This window comes from Alosa alosa, chromosome 20 (genome assembly GCF_017589495.1).
Source record: "Alosa alosa isolate M-15738 ecotype Scorff River chromosome 20, AALO_Geno_1.1, whole genome shotgun sequence".
NCBI lineage: Eukaryota > Metazoa > Chordata > Actinopteri > Clupeiformes > Clupeidae > Alosa > Alosa alosa.
Window position 1 is genome coordinate 11284772 of NC_063208.1, and position 27732 is coordinate 11312503.

At 43.0% G+C, this 27732-nt stretch overlaps 2 protein-coding genes across 7 annotated transcripts; both read right to left on the reverse strand.

The window, feature by feature from the left end:
* Nucleotides 1-213: 213 nt before the first annotated feature.
* On the reverse strand, nt 214-26332 carry zmym4.1 (zinc finger MYM-type containing 4, tandem duplicate 1). Of its 6 annotated transcripts, none has more exons than XR_007191998.1 (29): nt 26090-26332; nt 24227-25276; nt 23818-23865; nt 23631-23683; nt 23427-23549; nt 23183-23264; nt 22733-22988; nt 22151-22406; nt 21655-21864; nt 14672-14822; nt 14105-14220; nt 13253-13444; nt 12149-12299; nt 11728-11903; nt 11199-11340; nt 9185-9340; nt 8980-9017; nt 8682-8826; nt 8408-8520; nt 6726-6918; nt 5890-6054; nt 5509-5609; nt 5073-5217; nt 4553-4704; nt 4283-4397; nt 3612-3857; nt 3068-3241; nt 1847-1863; nt 1362-1764 (listed from the first exon to the last, which is right to left on the reverse strand). XR_007191998.1 is itself a non-coding variant. In XM_048229488.1 (28 exons), exons 2-28 carry the CDS (start codon nt 25251-25253, stop codon nt 1142-1144), a joined length of 4899 nt encoding a protein of 1632 aa, XP_048085445.1. In that variant the 5' UTR covers nt 25254-25276; nt 26090-26331; the 3' UTR covers nt 214-1141. The 6 variants fall into 6 exon arrangements, 4 of the variants coding, with proteins under 4 accessions (XP_048085445.1, XP_048085447.1, XP_048085446.1 ...); XR_007191997.1 differs by having other exon boundaries at nt 1806-1863; XM_048229488.1 differs by lacking the exons at nt 1362-1764; nt 1847-1863 and adding an exon at nt 214-1355 and having other exon boundaries at nt 3106-3241; nt 14672-14819; nt 26090-26331.
* LOC125285186 (zinc finger MYM-type protein 1-like) lies at nt 15365-21123 on the reverse strand. The gene is made up of 3 exons (XM_048229491.1): nt 19125-21123; nt 18907-19012; nt 15365-16099 (listed from the first exon to the last, which is right to left on the reverse strand). Exons 1-3 carry the CDS (start codon nt 20642-20644, stop codon nt 15572-15574), a joined length of 2154 nt encoding a protein of 717 aa, XP_048085448.1. The 5' UTR covers nt 20645-21123; the 3' UTR covers nt 15365-15571.
* Nucleotides 26333-27732: the final 1400 nt, after the last annotated feature.

The window sequence follows — 27732 nt, forward strand, 5'->3', positions numbered from 1 at the left end:
TTATGTGATGTGTTAATCAATTAAATTCCCAACAATTTCACAACAGCTAGTTCTGAGTAAACAACCCCCTCACACCCCCACAGTTGTGTGTGTAATAGTGATGGGCCTATTTCACAATACTTCTGCTTTCTGTTGCCATTTTTGCCATATATTCAACAAGAGCAACATTGCAATAGTGGCGATTAACCCCTTTAAGAAAGATAAATTAAATACTTGAATTAAAAAAATCTTTTTACTGAGATATTTTAAATCATACATGAAAGGGCAGCACTGGAGGAGGTCCCAGCAGTACACTGTGCATCCAACCGCACTGTTTTTCTTGGTCTCCCTTCACACTCTACTCAGATCTACAGCATGGACAAATGATTACTGCTATTATAAATGTACATCTGTCACTTTAGTGTATCAATAGTTACAAATACAAAAAAAAAAAAATCACAATCTTTCAGTAGAAAATATATCTCCACATACAACACAGATCAGAACTCTGCACCGTCAACACTCATCTCAGGGCTGTAACCAGAGCACGATCAGAAACAGACAGACATTATCTATTTATTTCAAGATGGAATGTGAAACAACAAGGGCCTCAGAAGGCACAGACTCTTCGACTTTTCTTTTTAATTCACTGCCGCCACAGAGCCCAGGGACGACGGGGATGTTCAGTGTACCGCAAGTCTCTGGCCCTAAAAAAAAAAATCAAATCAGTCTGATGGATGGACATGTGCAGCTGTTGCTGGCCCTGTGTGACACAGTGTGTGCATAATGTTGGAAGCTTGGTGTCTAAGCCACCGCTGCAGCTCTTCACTGCTTTTTGCACCTCCTACTCTAACTGCAACCCAAGTGCAGTAGTCTGGACAACACGCAAGCAGGAGAGTTAAACAGAAAGAAGAATAGCATATTAAATCCCCATCTGTTTCCACATCTTCAAACAGGGTCCGTTGTTCATACTTGTGCGTTAAGTGGATGTACAACATCGTAAAATGAGTCCTGGTTACTTTTCCATGAAAATCATTCTCATCTGTGTTTGCATTTGTGTTTGTCCTATCCATCATGTGTATGTGTGCAAGTGTATGCGTGTGAAGTGATTTAACAGAGAGGTCTGTTTGCGTGCTATATCTGCACATGCGCTCAGGTCAGTTCAGTCCGAGTCCTGTTCGTCAGATGAGGCTGTCCGTTGAGTGCTGGGCTCCTGTGGCAAGTGCAGCTCTCTGACGGTGAGGATGCGTGTCAGCATGGCCTGCAGTGCATCCCCTTCTAGTGGTGAGGAGGAGAACCACATGGGGCTGTTGGGCACGCAGCAGCGCTCCGGTTGCAGGTAGAAGACGTTGGTGCGCTGCTTTACTGACGGTGAGCTGCATTGGACAAAAGTAAAAAAGTGTGTGGTGAGCATTCTGGCGCATAATGGCTGTCGTGCATCACCCAGGTGGGTGCTACACATTGGTGGTGGTTAGTGAGGTCCCTCCTTCCCTGTGAAGCATGCTTTGAGTGTCGAGCAAAGCGATATATAAATGTAAGGCATTATTATTATTATTATTATTATTATTACACATATCAACACTCAACGGGGCAAAATATTTAAAGTGGATTTGACTTGTTGTAATGTATGTATCTAACATATCTAACTCTATAACTTAAAAAGAATCAAGAGCAGAAAGCACTCATAGAAATTCCACTTCAAATAGTTTCACACACAGTTGAAACTAAATACTTTGCAGCATACAGTATTTGTCAAATTGTTGAAGTGCAACAGATTGTCACTGGCTTGAATTGCTCACCATTTGGAAAGGTAGAACTCATAGAACCTTGAACTGCTCACCATTTGGAAAGGTAGAACTCATAGAACCTTGAATTGCTCACCATTTGGCAGTGTTGGGAGGGTTACTTTCAAAACGTATTCCATTACAGAATACATGCCCAAAAATGTAATCTGTAATGTATTCCGTTACGTTACTCAATCTGAGTAACGTATTCTGAATACTTAGATTACTTCCGCATTGAATTGCATTTTATAAGTGTAGGAATGCGGCCATCAAATCCTGCTTATGCTGGTGTGTTCTTCTGTTCCAAATGGCTGAAGTGTTAGGGCCACATAGGAGAATGTAAAGTCAACTAAGCTACCTGATACAACTTTAAAATAGCAAGGTGACCACTAAAACTACAGCAGGCAACTAGGCTAATTAAAACAAACAAAATAAATAGGCTACTTTAAGGGCGTAGCCAGAAATTATAATTAAGGTGTGCCTGTGAGATTTTTCGGTGGCATCAACCCAGTACAAGTGAGGGGCGCATATGACCGGTGGAACGCAAATGACCTGTAAATGTAAACATGGGCTACTGTATATCAGTGCTCTGAACGTGATCGCGTTAATAATGACAATCAAAAACCGTATGTTAAAATATGCTAGGCCTACTCGCAAGAATAATTCTTCAGAGGCTGCACCATATAATTCATTTTAAAACGTAAATGTAGATCTAATTAGAAAAAATAATAATCCATAAAGCTATTTTAAGTTAGAATAAAAAACGTAGAATGCAGTGCCTATTTTAGAGATTGGTTTTATTGTAGGTCTGAACTAGGCTTTGCTTAGGCCTATTGCTTAGCAAACTGTGTAACCGATTGGCCAAAGTAGCCTATTAATACTTGGGAAAATATCCTTTGAACAGACATCAGGAACCACGATCAGTGAGGAACAGGAGTTACCTCCACTTACTTTACTCCTAATTTGCTGTGCAAACAGTCATTTCAGGGTTTCCGATGGCGTGTCCATAATGCGCGCTGGCTGCGTTTTGAGACTAGTGGCTTGGATTTAAACATGTAAACAATTTCATCATAGATTGCTTTCAGGAGCTTCTGGGAAATGGAGTTGCTTTAATTTATTTAGAGAGTGAACAAACTTATGAAACAGAGAAGTATAATCATGTAATCCATTGATTTCAACAATGTAACTGTATTCTAAATACCAACTATTTAACTTGTAACTGTATCGGAATACAGTTACTCATAATTTGTATTCTGAATACGTAACGCCGGTACATGTATTCCGTTACTCCCCAACACTGCCATTTGGAAAGGTAGAACTCATAGAACCTTGAACTGCTCACCATTTGGAAAGGTAGAACTCATAGATCCGGACGGGACAGCGGAGAGGGTTCTCCGTGTTCTCCTGCATTTCTAGAACTGGCTCCTCTTCTTCATCCTCCTTCTTCCTCTTACCTGATGCCTCCTCACCATCTGTACCTAAAAAAAACAAACAACAGTAAAACCATGAGGACCTAAACACAAAGAAACAACTCCACACAACATTGTCTACTTGACCACGCTCAAATCCACTGTCCTACAACCAGGGCTTTGAATCAGATTTTTTCCCAACTGGTTTGTTCCGAAGAGAAACAGATTCGGTTCAACCCTAATACTGACATTCCTGAACCGGTTAGAACAAAAAAATAAAGTTCCCGAACTGGTTAATAACGTTCCATGTCAGCTGCGGGACATCGCTTTTGTTCCGTGAACCGGTTCAAAGCCTTGCCTACAACACACACTCAGTCTCTCTCTCACCAACACACATACAAACACACACACACTTCCTTCAAGCACACTCCCTGCTCACCTTTGGGCGACTCTTTGCGGTTTATAGGGGGGTAGAAGCGGAGGCAGGCAGCCTTGCTGCTCTTGTGTGCGCGCGTGCAGCGCATGACGTGGGCGAAGGAGAGGCGTTGGTGCTGCTGGACGGTGCGCAGGCCGAAGAATTTGGTGCAGAAGAAGAAGATGGTGTAGAGCAGCACGCTGGGCGAGTAGGCGCCCAGCTGCTTACACTCCCACAGGTACTCCTCCTCAACGCGAGAGTGGATATAACCTGCAGCACAGTGGACAGTGACACAGCTTAGAATATGCATTTTGTGTGAGTTTGTGAGCAGGCTTGTGCAAAATTCCAGAATTGAATTGAAACTGGCTCTTAAATTCCAATTCAATTCTTGAATTTCACTTGCATTTCAATTGAGGTAGCAAACAGGAAGCAGAATTGCCATTCGAATTGTGCACAACCCTGTTTGTGAGAGTTTATGGGCCTATGATTTTGTTTTTTAGAGGGTTGACATATGCACATTAATTGAGCACTATGCCTAATGGTATATATATATATATATATATATATATATATAAAAAAAGACCAGGACATGATAACAGGAATAGATCATGGACAAAATAAAACATACACTAATATGGATGACAAAATCCAAAAGAATGTGGTGGTGTTTTTAATAGTGTGTATGTGTGTCTTACCGCCTGGTGTTACCACTGGCGCCCAGTCCTGGAGTTGTTTGGTTATTTCCTGTGTAAACTTGTTGTAGAACAAGTCTGCAAAGATGTTCTCCATGCGCCCATTCTCAAATAGATGCTACACAAACAACCAATTATTAGAGGTATCGTTATCGCCATTATGAAAATGTCTAAAAAAAAAATCTCCAGCATTGGAAAAAATGTTTCCGGCAGTGGAACATACTGTCAAATATGTAAGTATTAAGTATAAATGTGTGTGTGTGTGTGTTCTACCTGTTGTATGCCCAGGCACAGGTAATAGATGCTGTCAGGCCTGTATTCTTCACCCCCGGGCCTCCGGACTTCACTGATGAATTTACACAGGCCGTAGCTCAGCTCAGCGGTGCTACACTGCAGCAGATCCTCCTTCAGAACTATGGGCCGTGCTGCAAACACATCACAACCTCAATATATATTTCAGCTGGGCTTACATAGGGATCTAGTCTCTCTGCAATCACATCTTAAATAAGGCGCTTTACTGCAGGATTACACACCTAATCACTTCAAAGTCTCCTAAAATCCAAATTAAACCAAGGAAGCAAATATACACACATACAATTGTTCTGTTATTTTCTTTAATCGTTTCTATATATTTGGATTATCTCATTCACTGAGAATTTAGCAGACAACCTTGGAGAGTGTAGTGATATTGGGTTTTCTTGTGCTGTAGTGCTTTGATGATGGAGTATGCAAACTTGAGTGAGTGTGTGTGTGTGTGTTTGCAAAATTTGTGTTGAGGCATAGGGGCACTCACATCCAAACCGGGGCATGGTGACATCAGGCTGGGTCTTCCTCCACTGCACCCACTTCTTCCAGGCCTTCACCCCGTACACAGCATGCAGCTTCCCAGCAGGCAGAGGCAGAGCAGCCGGCTCCACTGTGGGGCGCTTACGGGATAACTGCTTGCACACACACACACACACAACACACACACACACACACAGAATGCAGACAGCACACACACACACACACACAGAATGCAGACAGCACACACACACACAGAATGCAGACAGCACACACACACACACACACACACACACACACAGAATGCAGACAGCACACACAATGTAATGAGTATATCTACTGAGTCTATGGAATGTGCCAGATGAACATGCAATGATTTTATTCATTACAAACAACTGATTATTGATTTACCAGTGATCGGCATGGACACATGTGTCTGTACATACCCGTTTTTTCTGAGGGAATCCATCTCGGACTCTGCGGCGTGGTCTTTTTGAGGGAGGTGGTTCCGGGTTCTCAAGTCTCTCTGCGGCTGTCTCCAGGGCTTCTGTTTTACATGACAACACAGTAACACCATAAGAAAAGGCCAACGGTTCCAAAAACATATAGCAAGCACATCGTAGTACAAACCACAGCTTGTGATGCTAAATGGTCTCCCCCATAAATTGACGTTTGCCTGCAGATGTGGGTGTCATTATGTGAATGTGTGTGTATGTATTTGCATGTGCATATTTCCTACTGATACAGACGTTTGCCACCAAGCATGTGTACCTCGATATATGTTTTACCATTACTAGTAGAGAGTCTTGTGTGTGAGAGTGTCTCACCAATAGAGAAGTCTGCCTCCAGGTCGATGTTTTCCTCTGGGGGTTCTGACGGGGGTGGGTCAAGAGAGGATGTGGGTGTGTCAGATGGCTGAGCAGAGAGCAGGTCATCGTCCCAGCCCAGAGCATCCAGATCAAAGTCTGGAATGGGTGGGGGACTATCCGGAACTACAAGTGGGTTGGGGGTAGAGAGCAGAGGACGTAAATCAGAGAGGAGGAGCTTCATGAGCTATGAAGATGTGAAGTTGAGGCTATGAACATATTAGGTTGAGGCTCTGAAGATATGGAGTTCTAATATTTATCATTCTGCTAAAATTAATTGTTTTCTTCTCCAGACACCAATTCAAGCAGGTACAGTCAGTACTTAATGAATTAAATTCTATCCCTAGACTAAAATCTAGGTTACTTGTATTTATATTTTGTGATGAACTAACTAAATATGCGTCTTTTGCAACAAAGTATATGAGCATTACTCCGATACAATATAGAGGGAATGCACAGACTAAAATCTCCAAATTTCTGTAGCATAGCAGCTATTTTGCGTTTCGATTTCAGATGGGGCTTTTCTCCTTCCCAAAACAAGAACGTTGCTAGGTCGGTAATCGCCTACAGATGACCACTCAGACAAGGCCAGAAGTCCTGTCCGTCATGTTATGAGGTTATGTGCCATCAAAATGATTTGGGAAACGAACGTCAAAAAACTTTTAAGGGTGCCTTTACATAAAACTGCAACTCTTCAGACAACAGTGACAGCCAAAATTAGCTTCCAAAGTGTAAATACTTTGCTGTTAAGATTACTACTTGAAGCTCTCTCTTTCTCCCCCTCTTTCTAGACTGACCATCGTCTGGGGAAGTGCTGGCCACTGGCATCTCCTTCTCATCCTTCTGGTTGTCCTCAGCGACAAGTTCGGCCATGAGAATGAGGTCAGCTTCCAGCGGGTCTGTGGGGATCTTCTCCTTGATCTGCTGGATTGTCTCAACAATCCGCTCTGCACTGTCCAAAGTTGTAGGCAGGAACAAGGGCACTGGCACCTGAGAAATACAGGCACATAGTCAACAAATAAAGCTATAAATGAAAAAAGACCATGGGCCCAATTTTGAAAAGATGGTCATCTAACATTCTAGGATTTTCTGTGGCACTTGTTTCCTCTCATTATGATTACGGATTTAGCTGAAATAATCTAGCCTGGCTAGCGCCACCACTTCTCAATGAGACGTGGTCTGGGAACCAAACGTTCATTTTCTCGTATTTGAAAAAAATGCCCAGATCCGTTTATTGGTTGCCACGGATGTCTATCAAATACGTCTGTGCATAGCTCATCATCGTCTTGCTTTCCCCCTGTTCTGTGATTGGTTCCCTATCTCAGGCTTAAAATTTATCCATGGTCTCCAGGCTGCCTTAGCAGCGTGAATCAAATCGTGCGCAAGGCAGCATGGGAACACCCAGGCTAGAAATAATCACTTTTTAATGCAGTTTGTTTCTTTGTAGGCCTGTAACGTTAAACAGGATTATTGAAAAAATGCTCTATAACCATGAAATACACTTTGAGTAACATTGCAAGATATCGGCATTTGCAAAAATCTGCGCTCTCCGAGTAGCCTACCCTTTAGTTGATGTTATAAACAAGCTACTATGAAAAGTTACTATGAAAAAACTATAACATTAACTTAATTCTTAATCTCTTAATCATTTTCCACATCCCTCCCTGTCCGTTTACCTTTGCAAAGGAGCAAACTCACTCAATGAACCAGTCATATTTTTTTTAATCCTGCGCTGTGGTTGGTCTAAAACTTTTCAGCTGGCTCGAAGCTCATTGGCAACCAAACTGAAGTGTACCAAAAATGGGCAGCTAATGCAAAATGCTTACACAACACTCATTATGCTCCAGATCAAATGTAATGCCTGCCCTCATACAGTTTCAGTCATTTTAAGATGTGTTACTGCATTAAATATCAAAAATGAAATATAAGTATAAGTATATATATATTCTTTTGATATATTCAAATTTGGTCTCTGCATTTATCCCAATCCGTGAATTAGTGAAACACACTCAGCACACAGTGAACACACAGTGAGGTGAAGCACACACTAATCCCGGCGCAGTGAGCTGCCTGCAACAACAGCGGCACTTGGGGAGCAGTGAGGGGTTATGTGCCTTGCTCAAGGGCACTTCAGCCTTGCCTACTGGTCTGGGTTTGAACCGGCAACCCTCCGGTTACAAGTCCGAAGCGCTAACCAGTAAGCCACGGCTGCCCCAATATCATGCATATTAAATATCAAGGACAACAGAAGAAGCAGTAAATGACCCCACATATTTAAGACTTAACTAAGTGTAATTTAAGACCTTATATGCGATACCTGAAAGAATTTAAGACTTTCTACGACCTAAAATTAACAATATGAAATGTTAGACTTTTTAAGACACCGCGGAAACACTTTGTGTATGTGATGGTTCTATAGTGAAAACAGTTTAAAAGCTCAGAGGGTGATTTCAGTGGGGGGTGGTGTTGAGGTACCCACCGGCAGTGGCAGACTCAGTGGCTGAGGGGCATACTGGCTGTAGAGGTTCATGGGTACTGGCACAAATACGGGCACAGGGACGGGCAACACCAGCACATCTGGATATTTGTGCTCTGTGGAGATAGAACACAACAAAAAACATCAACAACTGTGCAACAACTGTGGTGCTATGCTGTGAGCTATGCTGTGTGTGTATGTCTGTCTCAGCCATCTCTCTTCAGGTGTATGCATGTAGTATGTTGGATATATGTGCATTTGTTTGTTTGCTTGTTACCTGTCTGCGTCTCTATAGTCTGGTGTGTAGGCTTGCAGAGTGTGCCTTTGGTCTGTGTGAGTGGCTTGCAGAGCAGCGACTTGTTCTTCAGCACCCTGGGTGGAGGGGGAGGGGGGGCCTTCACCGTGTCCGTCTGTGTGCTTGCCTGGAGGAGGCAGGCAAAACTTCACTCACACAAACGGCAATCTAGTGCATCCACCCACACACACACACACACACACACACACACACACACGCACAAACACACGCACGCACAAACAAACACACATTGTTGGGAGGACACAGCAAGCACACTTACATGTCCAGTGTTCTTGACAGGCATGTTTGGTACCGCACCTACAAGATAGAAAACATATCAATAGGCAGCCATTCAGACAAACACACCCAAATACATAACCAAGACATGACATGGCGTCATGGGGAAAGTTCTTTAAAACATACAAACAAAAAATACTCTCTCACACACACACACACACACACACACACAGCTCGTTGGCCTTTACCTTGTAGAGTAGGATTGGCCAGGACACTGGGCTGTCCATTAGGAGTGCTGGACAGTGAGATGACATTGGCAATGACGGGTGTGGCCTCTTTAGAGACCAGTGGCTTTTGAGCTGTAGGGGTCGACGTGGCTGACGTGACTGACGTGGCTGACGTGACTGACGGAGAAAGAGAGAAAGAGAAAAAAAGAAAGAGAGGGAAGGACAGATTAGATGAGAAAGAGAGAGAAATGGACAGTCAGCAATAGATTGAAGGTAAAAAAAACGAGTGAGAAGGATAGACAGACAGGTAAAGAAAACGTATAGCAGGTTGGAAAAGAGACAGCAGGATGGGATGGAGTTAACAAATGACAAACAAAAAGTAAAGACAGGGAGCATAAGACCAAATTTAAGACACCACATTTTAACCACATATATTAGAGAAACTGACATTCACTGAACATTATCCTTTAAGTCAGCGGTCCCCAACCACCGGGCCGCAGGACATTCCTAACCAGGCCGTAGCCTACGACATGAGTTTAAAAAAAAATGCATGCAAACTAAACTAAGTTTAATTCGCAATAATGTCACGTTTTTACATGGCATAGGCCTATATGCAGTTGTTTGATTGCACGATGTTTGCATTTTGCAAGGTCTATTTTCTTCGCCTGTCTGTCCCGCCTTCAACACTTTTACATATTGCCTTCAGCGCTGCGCAGCCTCAGGTCAGCTCACTTCACTTGATCAGTTCTTGGCGAACGGTAGTGTCACCGGTTAGCTAAACTGCTAGAATGAGCAACAAAAACAAGCATCTTTAGCAGGTCACTGGCCAGAGTGTTTGAGTTGCGAGAGCAGAAAAAAAGTCACCGTTAGCTGCACATTTTAGTGATCAGGACTGGGTGTCAAAACTTCGCTTACCTGTGTGACATATTCGGGTTGCTTAATGACCTCAACCTGTCACTCCAGGGGAGAATGACGACTGTCTTTAAACTGGCAGATAAAGTCGCTGCATTTAAAGCCAAGCTTGATTTGTAGGGACGACGAGTGGGCGGGGTGTATTTGATATGTTCCAAAAAAGTAGTGGGGGTTTTGGGAGAGACTGAGGCAGGGCCCTTTCTCTCGCAGCTGGTCTTGCCGATCACCTTGTTGCGCTCTCAAATGAGTTTGGCGTTACTTCCCATCCTTCAAAGATTCACGGCAAACCAATGAGTGGGTCCGCAACCCATTTGTCAATATCCCGAATAGTCCTAACTTGTCAGTGCAGGAGGAAGAGCAGTTGATCGAAATTGCAAATGACGGTGGTCTTAAGAGTGTGTATGAGGAAACCTCTCTGGCGGGTTTTTGGATCAAAACCAAAGCAGAATATCCCGAGATAGCCGTAAAAGCTGAAAACGCTTCCCACCACGCATCTATGCGAGGCGGGTTTTCGGCAATGACTGCAACTAGACAAATTGCGCAATCGACTGGACATTTCAAACACACTGAGGGTGTCACTGTCTTCCATCATCCCCAGATGGAAGCTTCTTGTTGCAGGGAAACAAGCAGGGCTCCCACTGATTATATTTGTAATGCACGTTTAGTTCCCATGTTTTGTTCCCATATTTTGTTAAGCATGTTCACACTTATAGATGTAGCTTCAAGTTGTTCAATAGTCATAGTTCATATTGTTCAATTTTCACTTCTTCAAGTTCACGTTTTTCACAAGAGATCTTACCTTCACTGTTCATACATAACTGGAGCTAGTTCTTTTCAAGTAATGCATGCACAACACATATGGAACATGGAACCCCAAACCCCCGCCGGGTCCGTGAAAAAAAAAAGGAATCAAACCGGTCCATGGTACATAAAAGGTTGGGGACCCCTGCTTTAAGTGTCACAAATGAAAACAAAACTGCTAGGAGAAGCTGCAGCTGAAGGCTGCACATGAGCAGAAAAGGTTTCAGACTCTAACTTGTGTGTGAGTGACAATGAGCTTGGCCCAGTGGCTGTGTGTGAGGATGGGCATGGCTGTGAGTGTGCATCCGGCCTGCGAACTCACCCTTGCTGAGCGGCTCTTTGTTGCCATGCTGACTGCAGAACAATATGAGGCAGTGGTAATTGCAAAAGTGTTTGATCTCGCCTAACCAGCGCAGGGACTCGGACATGGCCCGAGCACGCTGGCACCACGCACACTTAGCCACCTAGGAGAGGGAACAAGGGGCAGGACGTTTATTACGGTCAGTTGATCTAGGCCCGACCCTTGTGTTGTAAGGTAACCCGTGATTCAGCTACCATCATAAAAAAATCTCTCAATGTATACAATGGGTACTACAACCTTTATCCTAAATCCACAGGGCTAGTTTTATCCTAGATACTAACTCTACCACCATCACCCTAGGTTATCTAAGATAAGGTTATGACCCTGTGACCCCAGTTTGTTTATTTGTTTGTTTAATTTAAGCCATTTCAGCAACTAAGGCTATTTAATGGCCAGAACATTGTATGTTAGAGAAGTTTCTTAAAATCTATGCTAGCTTTTCTATGCTAACTTTCAAAAGGTGGGACTATCATGTGACCCCAGGACTGACCTGGCAAAACAGCAGTGTGTAGGCGGAGACACACTCCTGGCTGCAGAACTCTTCCTGCTTGCCAGAGAATTGGCTGGAGACGACGGACGGGGAGATGCCTCCGCAGTAGCGGCAGTTGCGGCAGTGTTTGCGGCCCCAGCGTTTGGCCAGGTCGTGCCTGTAGAGTAGAGTGCAGCCTGTGGGGGGATCACAGAGAGGAGCAATCACCATCTGAGACAACAGTAGAAACCAGACTGCATAACATGGCACAAGGTGGGGTGACAGGCAGCATAGTGACAGACAAAGACACTGACTGGACCAAGAAAAAAGTGTGTTTAAAGCATGGTGGCTGTAAGGGAGAGAAGTGGCCGTGTGTGTGGCCGTGTGTGTGTGTGTGTGTGTGTGTGTGAGAGAGACTGTGAAAGGCAGACAGGCGGCTCACCCTCGCTGCAGAAGAACCGGTCCACACCGCAGACCTTCTTCACGTCCTTCACACCTTTGTCGGCCTTGCAGTAGTCACAGCGGCTCGGAAGCTGGCTCGCTTTTCTGAAGTCCTCTGCACACTGCTTCCCACAGAGCACGAACATCCTCCCCTGGAGAGACACAAGGCCACCCAATCACAAACACAGCACTAGCAGGGCACAGCTAGCAGCATTTTCCTACTGCTCAACCTCTGTGTTCAGGAACGATAACTATAACCATAACTATAAACGGGTTTCCCGTTTACCAACAAAACTAGATGCGCGAGCAGCCGTGGGGCAGAAGACGCTTGGTGGCCGTCCACAACGTTATAAACTTAACCTAAATAATCGGCTGCTGTAAGCTACAATCGGAATTTTTTGTATACTCCTGTTGTCTCAATGATAATAACATCTCATTTCAGGCTATATTTCAGAGTTTGCCGTTCATTTGCATTAATATAACATTATTTTTTGTCATTTTTGGCAAAGACATGCATTCCGGATATTGAACATTCTCTAACCATCGTGCAGTTTTCAGCACAAAAAATAATTTTATCCTTTTTTAATGGAGAGCATTGCTCTATGCTGTTTTCTGGTGTTTTCTGCCTCTTAGTTGCGCACGCATGTTTTCGTGACGTTGCATAGAAATCCATGGATAACCATAACGATAAGTGTCTACACTGACCAACGATAAGCAAAGTCTCTCCTTGTGTTAATGAATGTGATGGCTAAAATTTGATGTGTTCTGATTGGCTGTTAGCTTTTAATCGTTCTCAAATTCGCTCTGAATGTGACCCCCAACGATATCGTTCTTCACGTCGTCATTCATATTAACGAGAACGATATTATTTTATAGTTATCGGTGTGAATGGCCTTTAAGAGGTGAAATGAGTAGAGTACCTATACACCCATCTGTTGCATACTTTATTACTAACAAATGAACATGTCCAGTTGAAACAGAGAAAATGCAGATAAGGAGAGTAAGAGGGGAGGCCTTCGTGACTAAAAGATAGAATAGAATAATAGTGGATCTGTTGACGAGATGGAGGATCTGTCTCTGTGGTGAGAAGTGACTGTTAACATACCTTGACCTCCACAGTCTCTGGCTTGGTGCTGATGGTGCGGTTGCATTGTCGGCAGGACAACTTCCCCATCTTAGCGGATAAAGCAGCCTGGGGAGGAGAGGCTGAGGACTGGGGTGCCGAGGTGCTGGGTGCCACGTCCACTTTAGCCGGCGCTACGTTCAGCTTTTGTGCATTGGTCTTGTTGAAGTTGTCCTGAGGACACAAGCACAGGTTTTTAGTTCACCTGATGCGCAGGAATAACCCTGACTGAGGTATTGATGTTCAAAGGTGTGCATGTAGAGTCTAAACATGCCCAGTGTTATAAATATGTTTAACGAACACTTCATCTTCAGTTTGTTGAGATATTCGGTTTCCGTTCAAAACGGTGATGTATAATGCGTCAACCATTGATGTCTAGGTTTCAATGTACAGTATAGGCCAAAAGTTTGACCATTTACATTGTAGATTCATCAAAACTATTAATGAACACATGTGGAATTATGTACTTAACAAAAAAGTGTGAAATAACTAAAAACATGTCTTATATTCTAGCTTCTTCAAAGTTGCTATTTTTTTTATTTATTTAATACCATATTCAGCAAGCCATAACTTGACAAATATTAATCTGTGGGCCAAATAACTTTGCATTCATTCATAGTTTGATGCCTTCAGTGAGAATCTACAATGTAAATAGTCATGAAAATAAAGAAAATGCATTGTAGACAGAGGTATACACATGTAGACAGAGATATTCTGCTGTAAAAGATCTTCAGGACACAAACTCAAGCTACCAAACTACTCACATAAAATAGAAATGAGAAGGCGTGGGTGAGAGGACTTCAAAGTAGTGTGAAGTGTCTGTGTTCGATATACCTGAAAACTAACAACACAGTTGAAAGTGCAGAAGTTCCGGATGGATCCGTCGGACATGGCGAGGTGATACTGAGGCACTGCAGTGGTGCCACATCTGTCGCATGGCAGCGAGGTCCCTGGGGGGAGGAAAATCAGGGTTCAGAGGAAAGAACAGTGACAATGATGATGTCTCTATTTGAGTGTGGACAGTAGTCTCTGAGATGATTGTGTGATACTATGAGAGTGGTTTTGTTTGGGCTTGCCAGTGTCTACTCCAAGTGCCTATTGGCCTTATTCACCCGGCGGCCATTACGATGATGGTGGTAATGCACTCCGTTTGCAAACTGCTAAAAAAAAAAAAAAACTCACTGAAGAAGAACAGGCCAGTGAACCCTTCTTTTTCGGTGAGCTTTTTTTTGGCAGTTTGCAAACGGAGTGCATTACCACCACCATCTGCTGGACTGAGGTGTAAGTGTACCCCTCAGACTCGTAATGGCCGCCGGGTGAATAAGGCGAATTGTATGTATACATATGTGAACGTGGTTGTGGAATGGACCGTGGAATGGACCGTGGTTGTGGAATGTTTACCTGCAGAGCTGACCGTGTGCACTCTGTGAGCAGTCACACAAGTGGCAGAGCAGAAGAGTTCCGTTTTGCCTTTGTTGTCGACACCCTCGACCATCTCAGAAGAGGGCCGCAATGCCTTGCACATCGCACATTGCACAGACGTCAGACTCTTCTTCAAAAGAACACACACAAACACACATACACCAGATTTACTATGTTGCCAAAGACCTCCCGAAACAGTCAGTGGAAATCAGGACAAGTGTGTCTCTGTTTTGTGTAGTACTAAAGGCCATGAACCATGAGGTTTGGTTACTGTACTGTACATGTTAGGGAACAGAAAGGCAAATGAGAGAGGCCGAGTGAAAAATACAAAGAGTACACAGTACTTTATTAAAACATTGTCTGACTCAAATAAGTGCAACAGTTCTGCATATAAACGTTGAAGCCTCAGTGAGTGCCTTGTCAGCTACAAGACACTCACCATTGCATTGATCAAAGAAAAAGAAGTCAATGATCAATAACTCCCTCTCACACAATCATCTCCAACTTCACACAAAGCTGTCCCAACCCAGCATTAGAAAAGGTCATAACATTGGCCAAGCTGTGGCACAACTGGCTGGGTCACCTGCACCGTACGCCGGCGACCCGGATTCGATTCCAGCCCCGTGGTCCTTTCCGGATCCCATCCCGACTCTCTCTCCCACTCGCTTCCTGTCATTCTCCACTGTCCGGTCACATTAAAGGCATAAAAAAAGCCCCAGAAAATGTCATAACATCAACAGTATAACCACTTTATAACCAGTGGTGGCTGGCAACTTTGGTTTGGTGAGGAGGGCAGTTTTGGAACAAGCAAACAAACTGAAGCAGCACCTCAGTGATGATGAGCACCCTGTGATGTTGCCGTGGCAGCTGCCACCAGCACTAGCTGAACATGAACTGTGCCTTCCTTTCATTCTGGGCAGCAAATTTCTCAATGACTTTCTGGTTGAAGTCAATCATCTCAGTCACCAGTCTATTCTCCACTGAGAGCATGGCTAAGGCATTCAGTCTCTCCTGGGTCGTGGTGTTTCTGAGAAACGTCTGAATTCTTTTCGACTTCAAGAAGCATCGCTCAGGTTCTGGAGTGGTCATGGGCATGGTGATGAGGATCTTTAGGAGAGTGACGGTCTCCGAAAATACTTCTTCAAGAAAATTTTCCATAAACAGCTGGAAGAGGTCTACAGCACCACAACAGGCTATGAACTCTTCCTTGCTGTAGATGACACTAAGCTCTGCCTTCAGCTTGTTTCCATTAAGCATTGGGTAGGCCCTCAAGGTGCTGTTAAGTGCATCTTCAGGAAATGTTGTCTTATAGAATGGAAACTTGTCCGCCTGCAGCAAGCTGGAACTGACTAGGTGGGCCGTGAAGTGGAAGCGTTCTTTAGTGTGTCTCATTATGGCATCATACACCTACAGAGAGAAGAATAAAAATTAAACAAAATACATATACATAATATGCTGTAAATGGATATGCCCAGTATGTCCATTTCACCTATAACCAGCATATATTCTTTCTAAATATGGAACTTCAGAGGTAATGACCACATTTACATTCCAGGAAGAGAGATGCTGCCATCTGTTGTACATAGGTGAATATGGAAATGTTGAGGAGTCTTTGCTGAGAGAACTTGAGCAATAATTTAAGTTTAAAATATCTTGAAATTAAATGTTGATCATAAATTTGATGTAAATAAAAACTGTCTATCTAATGCAAAGTACAAGTGTCTGAGGACATTCTTTCAGGTTCACAGGTGATGAATCTGACATTTTTATTTCTAATACCCAATAACTCTGAATAACCAGACTGATTTCTAAATGAGATTTTAATTTACAACACAACACAAGCAGCTCATTAGAGCTGTGGCAGTGTGGCAGAGCAGAGACGGTTAAAAAAACATTTGAAAAAGGGTGACATTCTATAATGTGTTACAAGTATGGGCTTAACAAATAGCAGGGGTTATGGACCCTTTCAAGAGAGTTCCATTATCAGCATCATAGTTGGCCCCACAAGACTTCCGTTTTAACATTCCATATGTTATCTTAATGCAGAGGAAGTAGATTAGGGCCCAAATGGAACGTTCATGCATTGTTTTTGTTTTTATTGTTGAAAGGGTCTATAGCCTACATTTGACCAGAAAGGAACATGTCTTCCTTCTGAAAGCTGACACAAAATCAAACAATATTTGATCATTTAACTTCAACTGAACAGCAACAGGTCTTGGTAGGCAGTAGACTCAGCAGATGTTAAAACGGTAACGTTAGCCTACTGTTATAGCCAGTCAGCATCATGTAACATTAATGGCGTTAGTCATGAATCCTGTAACATATTATATCATATAACAGCGATGGCTTATTCGAAGACGATCTGCATGGATATATAACCACCCAGAAAAACTCAGAATGTGAGTGATAAAGTTCATTAATTGTATGAAACTTTTTTATTAGTTATCCATTGCAGCATATCGCCTATATTAGGCTGTTATGCTAGCTCAGCCTTTAAATATGTTGTTATTTTGGTCATGTGGACTTGATTAAACGGGTAAAGATAATTCATAAACTGCTTATTTCTTACATGACTGAAGCAGTAGCCTAGGTTCAACAGTGGTGTTTGAGGTTGCTGTGTTAAGTTGTTCGTGTGATCGCTAAACAATTAGGATCAAATCAGTTTATTTTGACATACGGGAGTTAGCCTGACCTGTAACGTTAGCCTATAGCACATAAGCCTATTCTGTTTTCATTTATTAGCATTTGTTGTGATTATATAATTAAATGACACTCATGATAACTTGAAATAGAAGGACAGAAGATAGGTGATTGGTGTCCACAAGCACGAATTTCACGAGACAAATTAGAACAAACTGTTCCGGTAAAAATAATCTTGCCATGTTTAAAATGCTGCACTTTTTCCCTTCATAGCCTATCTATGGCAATTCATTTTTGGATGACTGTAGATAGTAGTATTTTAGCCTACGTCTTCGTAGACAGTAGGCTACACCATTAGGCTACCTTGAGAATAAAAGACTTCACAGCTGCTAACGATCATCCTCCACAACCACGAGGATAGGTAGGCTAAACGGTCGTTCGTCGCCTTTTTGCTTCTTATTGTAAAACCAACTGTTAGGGCCTACAAAAGTGGTCGGCATCCCGGTCAATATTTGATATTAACATTTCAATTTTGAAGCTATTTGTAACTATGTGTAGCCTATGCAACCCGACTGTTGTAGGCTTGCCTACCACTCTCTGCAGTGCCTTGCCTACCATTCTTGCCTACCACTCTAGTTGTAAACAAACGGTCACATGACATTATGACGTAGGTGCAAAACCTTAATACAATGCATCTCCCTTAAAGGTGTGCCACTAAATAATGCAAAACATTACTAACTACTGGATTGCTAAGCTTTTATGCATAAATCACTGCAGAATAAAATGTAGAAAAAGTATGACTGTTTTCACAGTGGTCAGAGCGAAGGCATCAGGGCATCATAAGTAACATACAGTACAACATGTCTGAAGAAGGAAAGATCAGGGAAAAGATGTAAACTTCTCTGTCACATAGACCTGTTCTCACAAGAGTGCACAGCATATTTGATCATACAAATTGTATTCTTTTTCAATAAAAAAAACATTAGATAGATGGTGAGGTGTTAGCCATTCTGCAATGTATGTTTTCCACTATCCAACTACAAGCTGTAGCAAGCCTACTGTTACAAGCATTATTTTAAAATATCTAAAACTTTTACTACAAACATTAGAGCTAATACATAATAGGTCAGTTCCACTGATAAAATCTTGATTTTTTTAACAATTAATCTTCCATTTCTAATTTTACACTAGTTGAAGAACTGCTACTTTGGGAAGTATGCTTTGGAATCATCTTCAACTTCATCTTGATGTTATATTGAAGGTAGGTAAAAAGTTGGCAAACACTTAAAAAATAAAACAATACTCCCCAGTGTAACATGAACTGAGACGGATTTCTACAACATAAACTCATCTCGGCTGCAATACTCCCTGGTGTAACATGAACGGAGACTGATTTCTACAACATAAACTCATCTCGGCTGCAATACTCCCCAGTGTAACATGAACGGAGACTGATTTCTACAACATAAACTCATCTCACCTACTCCCCAGTGTAACATGAACAATGTTTTCAACATAAACTCATCTTTGGAATAAGTCATGAACGGAGACTGATTTCTACAACATAAACTCACCTCGGCTGCAATGTCTTCACACCCCTTTGGAGTAAGTCTCCGACGCCTCTTTGTTGGCGGAGAGTCAGCTACCCTGATTAGCTCAACCATGGAATGGAGAGAATTTCTGCAAAGAACAAGGATCATTTAGAATAACAGTAAAATGCAATAAGAACAACAATATAATAATAATAATAATAATAATAATAATAATAATAATAATAATAATAATACACTACCTGTTTTTTTGTATTTCCAGTTGGAACCGCTCCATGCTCTTGTTGATTTGGACTGAATCTAGGTTCTTTTTCTGGAGCTTGGCATAGAGGTTATCTACACATGGCATGATGTGGTAAAAAAGCTCCAGATAGAACTTAAACTCCTGATCCTCCAGTAGCATAGCGAGGGCTCCTGCTTCTCGGACTGTAGTGGGGTCAAAGTCACCCGAGTCTCGTATGCTCTCAAAACACTGAATGAGTTCCTCTCTGTACTCAAACACAGTGTTGATGGTACGGCTGGCAAAGTTCAATTTGACAAAAGAGGATTTAGGCCATCTATGGGCTACTACCTTATCAAGAACACCTGTCCGCTTGGGTGACCAGGAAAAAAAGCTAGCAAAACCACCAAGGTCAGAAAAAAAAATTCTCACTTTGGATATGTGAGAGGTTGCCTGTTGCATGACCACACTGAGCTGATGAGCATAGCAATGAATGTAGTGGGCATTTGGGTACTCATCTTGTATTTTTTTCTGAACACCTGCAGTGGTACCTTTCCTACCGCTGGCTCCATCATATGCCTGGCAGATTAGCTTTTTTTTCTCATCACCAGGAAGTATGGCAGCAAGACGCTCCTTTAGTGCCCAAACAACCGACTCGGGGGTAGCGGACTGCAGAGGAAGGAACTCAAAAAACCTTTCCTGCACGCTGTTCTTGTCATCAATGTAGCGCAGCACAAGCGCAATCTGGGACTGTGTGGCAGAATCCAATATCTCATCTACCTGGATTGATAAGAAAGCACTGTTCTGGGCTTCTTTGATGATGTGTTCCTTCACAACAGACAACATACAGTCCAGTAACTCGTTCTGCACAGTTTTTGCAGTTCCCTTAAATACAGTGTTCTCAAGGTGCTCCTTAAACACTCCATCAAGGGAAGCATCAAAATCCACTGATCCACGGAATATCCCGGTATTATTCAAGCTCTCACACTCATCATGTCCACGCAAAGCCAAATCAAAGGCACCACTACATTTCACACTGTCTATTATTCTGGACAGGATGTGTCTGTTTTTGATCACATCTTCATTGTGTCTTCTGAAACCAATCCTGTAACCTTCCTCTAGCTGTTCAGCAAGGCTAGGCTTGCCCAAAAAATAAAGCTTCATACTGTTGTCAAGGTGGCTTCTGTTACTTTCATGCCGTCTGCACTTATCTGCAAGATGTTTCAAGTCTTGTACCCCCGTCTTTGTCCAAACCCCTTCGGTGCCAGGACTTTGAAAAAGCAAACAGGGAAAGCAATAAAAGGCATTCCTGACACCACATCCAGCTAGCCAACCCCGCTTGTCATAAAAAGAGCGGGAGAAGCTGCGGGTGTAGGTTCGGCTTCGGTTATTGGACTGCTGCTGGATATGTAAATCTGGTCTGTCAGGCCCAAGCTCCTTTATCCTCCGTCTTTCTTCCAGTGAACGGCTTGCGAAAGGGCAAGTTTGTAAGGAAACAACTGAATTTTCTTTGCTTTCCGTGGTTCCACTTGAAGTGTCCATCTCCTGAAAGTACCGGTGAGTTAGCCAACGAACAGAAGTGACAGCTCCGCATCCGTAGCTCAAGCATTACAGGCAACTAGATCATCTTCAAATCAGTTTTCATAGTATATAGTCATGTGAAGGACTGATAAACACGCTTAAAGTTCCACTTGTACTTGTAGTTACCTCAGCTATGCACTAAGCCTATACGGTTTTAGGGTCCAGGTTGAACCACCCCACAAAAAAGTAAGAAAGCGTTCACAGCACAAGGTCACCAAGCACACTAAGATGTTGTTCATCAGTGTTAATTATGCTCATGTAAGTGTTTGTAAGATTTTTGCATGGCTTTTGAGTTGTTATATTGGTAGTTTTCAACCAAAATCTCTTATGAAAAACAACATTGGGAACTCAGATCAAATTAGGTCCAAACAAATACCCCCTCCCCCACCCTCAAAAGAAAAAATAGAAATGGAAAATCTGAAACAAGATCAGCTTCAGCTTTTCAAGGATAAGCCCTTTGGCTTTACTGTGTTTATCCTTTTGACCGATAATGTACAGACATTTAATTTATTGATTGATTTTTATAAGAAACATCCTTTTTACAATAATGTCAATAAAAAAAATGTAAAAAAAAATAAATTAATCAATTCACGTTTGCTGTTCAATAGAAGTCGTAGGATTTATTGACATGCGCCTCTACCCCAAAAATAATATTTATTCACATAGAAACAAACTAAAACAGCCAATAACTATTGAATAAGCTTCAAATAATAAATTTTTCATGCAAGCAGCTACTATTACCCTAAAAAACAAAAACAAACAAGCAAAAAACAGACCTTCCTGCTTTTCTCTACCAGGATAATCCAAACACAGTTGAGAGAACACTTCCCTGAACTTTCCAAACCTCTGAAAAAGCCACCCCAAGCACTTCCACTACAGTACCAACACAAATGATCCACTGTTTCAACTGGAGAAAGAGGAAAACATCAAGGACGAGATCAAGAGAGAGAGAGAGGGGAGGGAGGGTGTACCTTGCGATAAGAAGTGATGCAAGTCTGGCTACAGAACTTTTTGCTGACGTTGTCGATCTGCAGCGTGTGGCCCTGGCCTCCCTGATAGCAATAGCTCCCGCAGTGGGCACAGCAGTTCATGTTGAGCTTATTGGAGGAGCGGAAGCCCGCAAAACACTCGTCACTGCACAGCTTGTGCGTGGCGCCCATGTAGTTCACCTCATGTTTAGTCTAAGAGAGAGGGAGTAGGAGAAACCCATCACAAGTCACGCCTTGAAGGGTACTTTGCATGCTCTTAGAGGTCTTTTACTCTTAAAAATGTTATTCTTTACCTATGCCTTTCTAATTGAGTGGCAAAGGCTGACTATACAGTATTTCGGTGTTGCTTCAAGATCACAAAAGGGAGTGATTTATTTGACTGACTGTTGAGCTCCAACAATCTACCAACAACATTTCGCCAGAATGAAGGACTCCACCTTTAAAGTCTTGTAGAAGAGAGGCGTCTGCCAACACTTACCACCACAACTTTATGGCAGTTGCTGCATCGCGCTCTGGGCTCCACTGTGGAAGGTGGTGATGGGGTGACTTGGGGAGCAGAGGCGGCTTGGGCAGCCAAGGTAACAGATGTGGCCGCTTTGGGTGTTGCCAACGTTGCCAGGACACTGTCCCGTTTGAAATTAAAGGTGGAGAGGCACTTCTGACTGCAGAAGTCCTTCATTAAGCCTGCCTTGTCCACGGGGGCAATGATCACATCCTTTGGATTAAGGATCACCCTACACAAAGAAGTAGTTCACGCACATTGAATACAAATCCCTCATATGTTGTGTCAAAAGTCAGTCCACTCAGGGCTTACACATTTTAACAAGGACTAATGAGTGCTCCAGCTGCCATTACAACTCCCAGAGAACACATATCCAGCTAGAGCACTCAAAAACTCAAAACCGACTCAGACTTCCTGATCTACACAACAGTGTTAGTCTCATCGGGACTGTAATGGTGGAAGAACAACAATGCAATGAAGATAAAAGTAGCCGTGTCTTGCACAGCGACCTGTTCAGGGACCTTTTTAGAGGACATAGCTCTACTTGAGAAACCTTACTTGAGGCAGAAGTGGCAGGTCCTCTTGGAAGACTGTTTGATGAAGGTGCCTGTGGAGCCAGTGAGGCAGGTGGTGGAGCAGTAGAGCTGAGGCGAGCCCTTGCGCTGGTACGCCGTCTGGCCCTTCAGCAGGACCTTCTGGCAGCCCGAACACACCACACAGAGGGCGCTCGCCACGGGCAGCTGCCCTGGCAAGGCTGAGGCAGGCGCTGCAGGCTTCACGGGTGCCGCTGGCACGGGCGCGTCTGCTTTAGCAGCTTTGGTAGGCAGAGAGAAAAGAAATATGTTTTGTACATGGAGGGCAGAAGAGAGATAATTGGCTTTGCATCTATGATACTCCTCATTACTCCAAAAACATGCATTATTCAGTAGTTCCGGAATGGGACCTTTACTGAATATGTTGATGAGTGGAAGAGTGGATGAAGTCTCACACAGCAACTGTGCAACTCACCAGTAACAGCAGGCGTCTGTCCCACAGAGAACACGGCACTGATCTTAAACTCATCAGACAACTTCTGCTGAACTCCAAACTCCTAAAAATACAGAGGCACATCAAGAAAAGTGAAAGTGTGGTTATAGGAGAAACAAAAGGTCTGTGTGTGTGTGTGTGTGTGTGTGTGTGTGTGTGTGTGTGTGTGCCTGAGTGTTATGACGCTGAGCATCTATCCCTCAGTGGAGAAGAGGGTGTGCTGTACCTCTGCCGAGTCGGGCTCATCCTTGATCCCGTCTGTGTTGAAGGGTGCGAGCGCCCGATCATATTCCTCGTCCTGGGGCTCGTCCTTGATGCAAAGGTTCAGCTCTGCCGCAGGCATCGCGTCCTGTGAAAAGCACAACAGGTCAGCCCTCATTCAGCACAGTAATTCAGGACCATGTACACTATACATAAGACTGGACCATACCTGAGACGCTGACTCTAATGCACTAGTTTCCTGATTGGCCAGTGCCAGAGTCTCTGCAAATTAACAGAAAGCATTCAGTCACATTTACATATGGTTATATAAATGTAAGCACAAAAGGCACAAGTTAAACCAGATAAATGAATGGGTCAAGGGCAGGACGAGGGCTCTCATTCTAACTTAGGGCTACCTGTGCTGTTCCTGGGTACATCAGGGTTCTCAATCTCCTGCTTCAGGCCTAGAGATGAATTCAGATGGAATACAGATGAACTCTCATTCACAACTGAATTACAAACTACAATTACTATAAGTAGGTAAAATGATATTAGCATTTTAATCAAGTATCCTCAGAAACCCTTAAAAAATACTTATCATCCATATCATCTCATAGAAAAAGGTTACAGAACAGCCATAAGGAAAAAAACATATAGCACTGAGACATATGACACAATAACAATTTCACAAAGCTTCAGTTCAAGAGGGGGCATAATATTCACTGTGTTTGGTTTGTAGCTACACATTCATGCACAAAACACTGACATATTAACATCTTTGTGTTATCTCATGAATTAGGTATGACTGTTAGCCTCAGTATTTACCTGAGTCTGCTGTCTTTGTCTTGTCTTTCCCATCTGACGATGAGTCAGTGCTGTCCTCCATAACCGTCTCCACGCCCATGTCCAGATCCTCGGTGTCGGTTTCCGTGGCCACACTGGTCAGTTTGACGCCATGCCCAACCATTCTCTCAGAGGATGCCTCTGAGTGTGAGGTGTCAACCGTCTCGACGCCCATGTCCAAACCTCCGGTGCTCATCTCCATGTCCACTCCCATGTCCAGGTCGGCAGTGTCCCCTCCTACGGATCCGCTGGGTTCAGAGTCCATGCTGATTTCTTCCTTAATCTCACTGATCACCGGAATCTCCAGCACGCCAGACACACTGTCCTCTGACTGCCCATTCACCTCCATATCACCCCCGTCCAAACTTTCAGTTGCCCCTCTCAAACACTCACCACTTACTTCCACAATCCCCTTGGGCCTATCCTCCTCCAGAAGCTCCGCTGTTTCCTCTTTATCTCCTTCCAAAGTCTCAGCACCTCCTTCTGATCCCTGCCCCTGGGGATCCTGTTTTCCCTCCACTACTCCCTCCATAGCCTCAGTGCCCATCTCCTCCTGTCTGTGCTCCTCGGCCCCAGTGGCAGCCTTCAGTTCTGTGGGAGGGGTGTGAGAGTGAGGCTCTGGTGGTGTGCTGTCGCTGGCTGCCTCCTGTGTCATGGTGCTGTCTCCAGTCTGAAAGGAGCTCATCACCCCACCGGGGTTCCCCTTAGCAGAAGCTGCAGAGTCTCCATTTGCACCATCTCCACTAGTGTTAACAGCATCCACACCATCTGTCCTGCCATCACCACCCTCTCCTTTGGGAGATTTACTCTCATTAGAATCATCTCCACTAGGTGTCTCTATGTTTCCAGCGTCCCCTTTGGATGAACCTGCGTTGATATGTTCTCCACTGGCACTGTCTCCGTTTGCATCATCTCGGCTTGTAGTCTCTCCAGAGTCTGAGATGCAGAGTCCATTATTCTCTCCACTGCCGCTGTGCTCTTCCGTTTTCAGACTCTCAATTCCATCCATCGCTCTGCCAGGCTCACAGTGAGCTGAGGGGGGAAACACAGTTACAGTATTTATGCAATATGGTGGTGGTGTGTTGAAGTTAACGTTATGTGAAAATTCCGTTTGTTTTTGCTCTCAGCAATTAAGACCAGAGCGCCCCCCAATGTTCCCTCCAACAAAAACACGATCATGGCGCGAAATATTGGAGAAGCAGCAGGAAACAAACCGAGCGTGTCTTGGGGTTAAACAGCCTGTAAATAGGAACACAAGGTCTAACACTTAAGCCTGAAACAAATTCCTGTTTTAATAGAGGATTATGGGTTGGCTTCAGTGTTCTACCAATTTCAAGTATTGTGTGTCTTGCGGTTAAAAGATTAGTGGTTGATAGCCCACTATGGCTGGCGAATTGGTAGAATCATGACTACTTTAGCCTGCTAGCATGTTTGGGACAGAATATTTACATAACAATATAATGCCTATATTGGAAGATCGAATGTGTCAGAAGACGCACAAGAAAATTGACAGTTTTATCTGACGCAAACTTTCTAAGAACTAACGTTAACGTTACACATGCAACCACATTGCTAGTTCACCAAGTTAATTATAGTCAGTCTTTCTTACATCTGTTACAGTCGACAACACCACGACAGTTGTGAGTATCGCTAAATGTACTGCACATTATATGATGTTTACTAACTAGTGGTACTTCATTTTAAGAGCCCTGGTAGCCTCACCCCACTGCTGAGTTACCCCGGGGAACATGCATGTTTTTGGCTAACGTTACCATTGCTAGCTATCCACTGTATTGCTGTAAACAATGCGTTTTATCCACAGCAGTTGTTCGCTACGAGACTTACCGTTCCAATGATTTCTCCACAACAACTTCCAATGTTTTCTTCAGATATATTTCTGCAATGTTATTCCAAACAATTACCAACAAAATAGAACACTGCATTGGACAAAAGCTACCAAATGCTAGTGAATGTTGCAAGAGGAGGGTCTCTGCACTTCGCTGATCTGCTTCCGCACCATGCACCTCTCTTGTCCACCAGCAGGCGGCATACAATTGAAATAAATTGAAATATGCTGACTAAAGTCTTGCTAATTTTCAGTTGCACTCGGTTATTTAACCGTACTATAACATAGGTAGCAAATTAATATCACGCTGTATTTTACGAATGTTTCCAAATCATATTTGAAACTGCTCCCACCAAGGGTACCCACGTGCCTCCGCGCATGCGCGATGTGGTGTAAATGTGGCCCCATTCACCACCTCTGCCTATAAGCATAGGCCTACACCTAAAAGCACATTTTATGCTACCTTTCTACTTGGCTGCCAGAAATTGCAATGAAATGTCACGACTAGCCCTTTCCTGACTTGGAGAAAACTGAAAAAGCTAAAGAAAAAAAATCATATTCAGTTAAGGCCTTAATATATGGCTATATCTTTTTTCTCGCTACAGTGCTTCATACATTTGCAATAGTTCTCTTTATTGCATGTACAACAGATGAACAGAACAGACCTTTTGGCTTTTTGTGGTGTGTTGTGTTGTTACTGTTGACTGTTAGTGTGTTACTGCATTTCAAATGTTAGTGTCTTAATGGTTTCTGGTCTATGTATCTGACATTTTTGTGACAGGCCAGTTGTTCAAAAGGGATATGTTCGGATATCGGCTATTGGATTGGATCAGATTTTGAAAAGGCGTTGTTTTAAAGCAGGGAAAGGGATTCTGAAAATCAGATCAGATCATGTAATTTAATTTTAGATTTATTTAACTGTTACAGACATAAAGAAGACAAAGTAGGCCTATAATTGTTTGTATTTATCTATTTGTTGTAAATTAGTTGAAGAGTCTGGAAGCCAGCCCAAATTAGACACCATTTTCAAGATGGTGGCAGTCAACTTAAGATATCTTTGGCTGAAGTAGTTTCTCTAGCTAGCACATCAGCCAGTGAAATGAGGCAGTACTTCCTGACGCTTTCCAGATAATACCTTGGTTAATGGTTATAAGTAAGCTGGTTCATGTTCAATAGCTCTCTCTCCTTGTGGTTACTGTGAGAAAGCAAGCAACTGTTCAATATTGCTAAAACATGTTCAGTGTAATACTGAGAAATATTTAAATCAAGCAGAATTATACATAACAGACATAGGTGCCTTTGACCATGTAAGGAATACATGCACATTCGAACACAGCAGTTCTAAGTACACAGTTCTACTAAGTACTAACTGGAGAGGATATCCCTAGAACTAGGCTACACAGTTCCTACGTTTTTTTTTCTTTTTGCATTTGCAGTAGCAACTCTGAGATGACCTGACAGACAATAGTAGCCCAATTATTACATAAACATAAAATAATGAAATGGACAGCATTGCTATTTCTTTACTAACTACTGAAGTCTATTGACAAACTAGAAGCTCATGATATGAGGAAGCATTAAAAAAAAAATTATCAGCATTGTTAATAACATTTCTTCTCATCTGTCAAGAAGACATTTGTTG

Excerpts from the sequence above, each read along its gene's own strand:
- LOC125285186 (XM_048229491.1), bottom strand. The coding sequence starts at position 20,644 with ATGGACACTTCAAGTGGAACCACGGAAAGCAAAGAAAATTCAGTTGTT. Across the intron at positions 19,013-19,124 it reads CTGGAAATACAAAAAAACAG|AAATTCTCTCCATTCCATGG; the intron begins GTAGTGTATTAT and ends TGTTCTTTGCAG. Across the intron at positions 16,100-18,906 it reads GTGAAGACATTGCAGCCGAG|GTGTATGATGCCATAATGAG; the intron begins GTGAGTTTATGT and ends TTCTCTCTGTAG.
- zmym4.1 (XM_048229487.1), bottom strand. The coding sequence starts at position 25,253 with ATGGATGGAATTGAGAGTCTGAAAACGGAAGAGCACAGCGGCAGTGGA. Across the intron at positions 13,445-14,104 it reads ACTGTGTTGTTAGTTTTCAG|GACAACTTCAACAAGACCAA; the intron begins GTATATCGAACA and ends TTGTGTCCTCAG. Across the intron at positions 8,521-8,681 it reads GACTATAGAGACGCAGACAG|AGCACAAATATCCAGATGTG; the intron begins GTAACAAGCAAA and ends CTATCTCCACAG.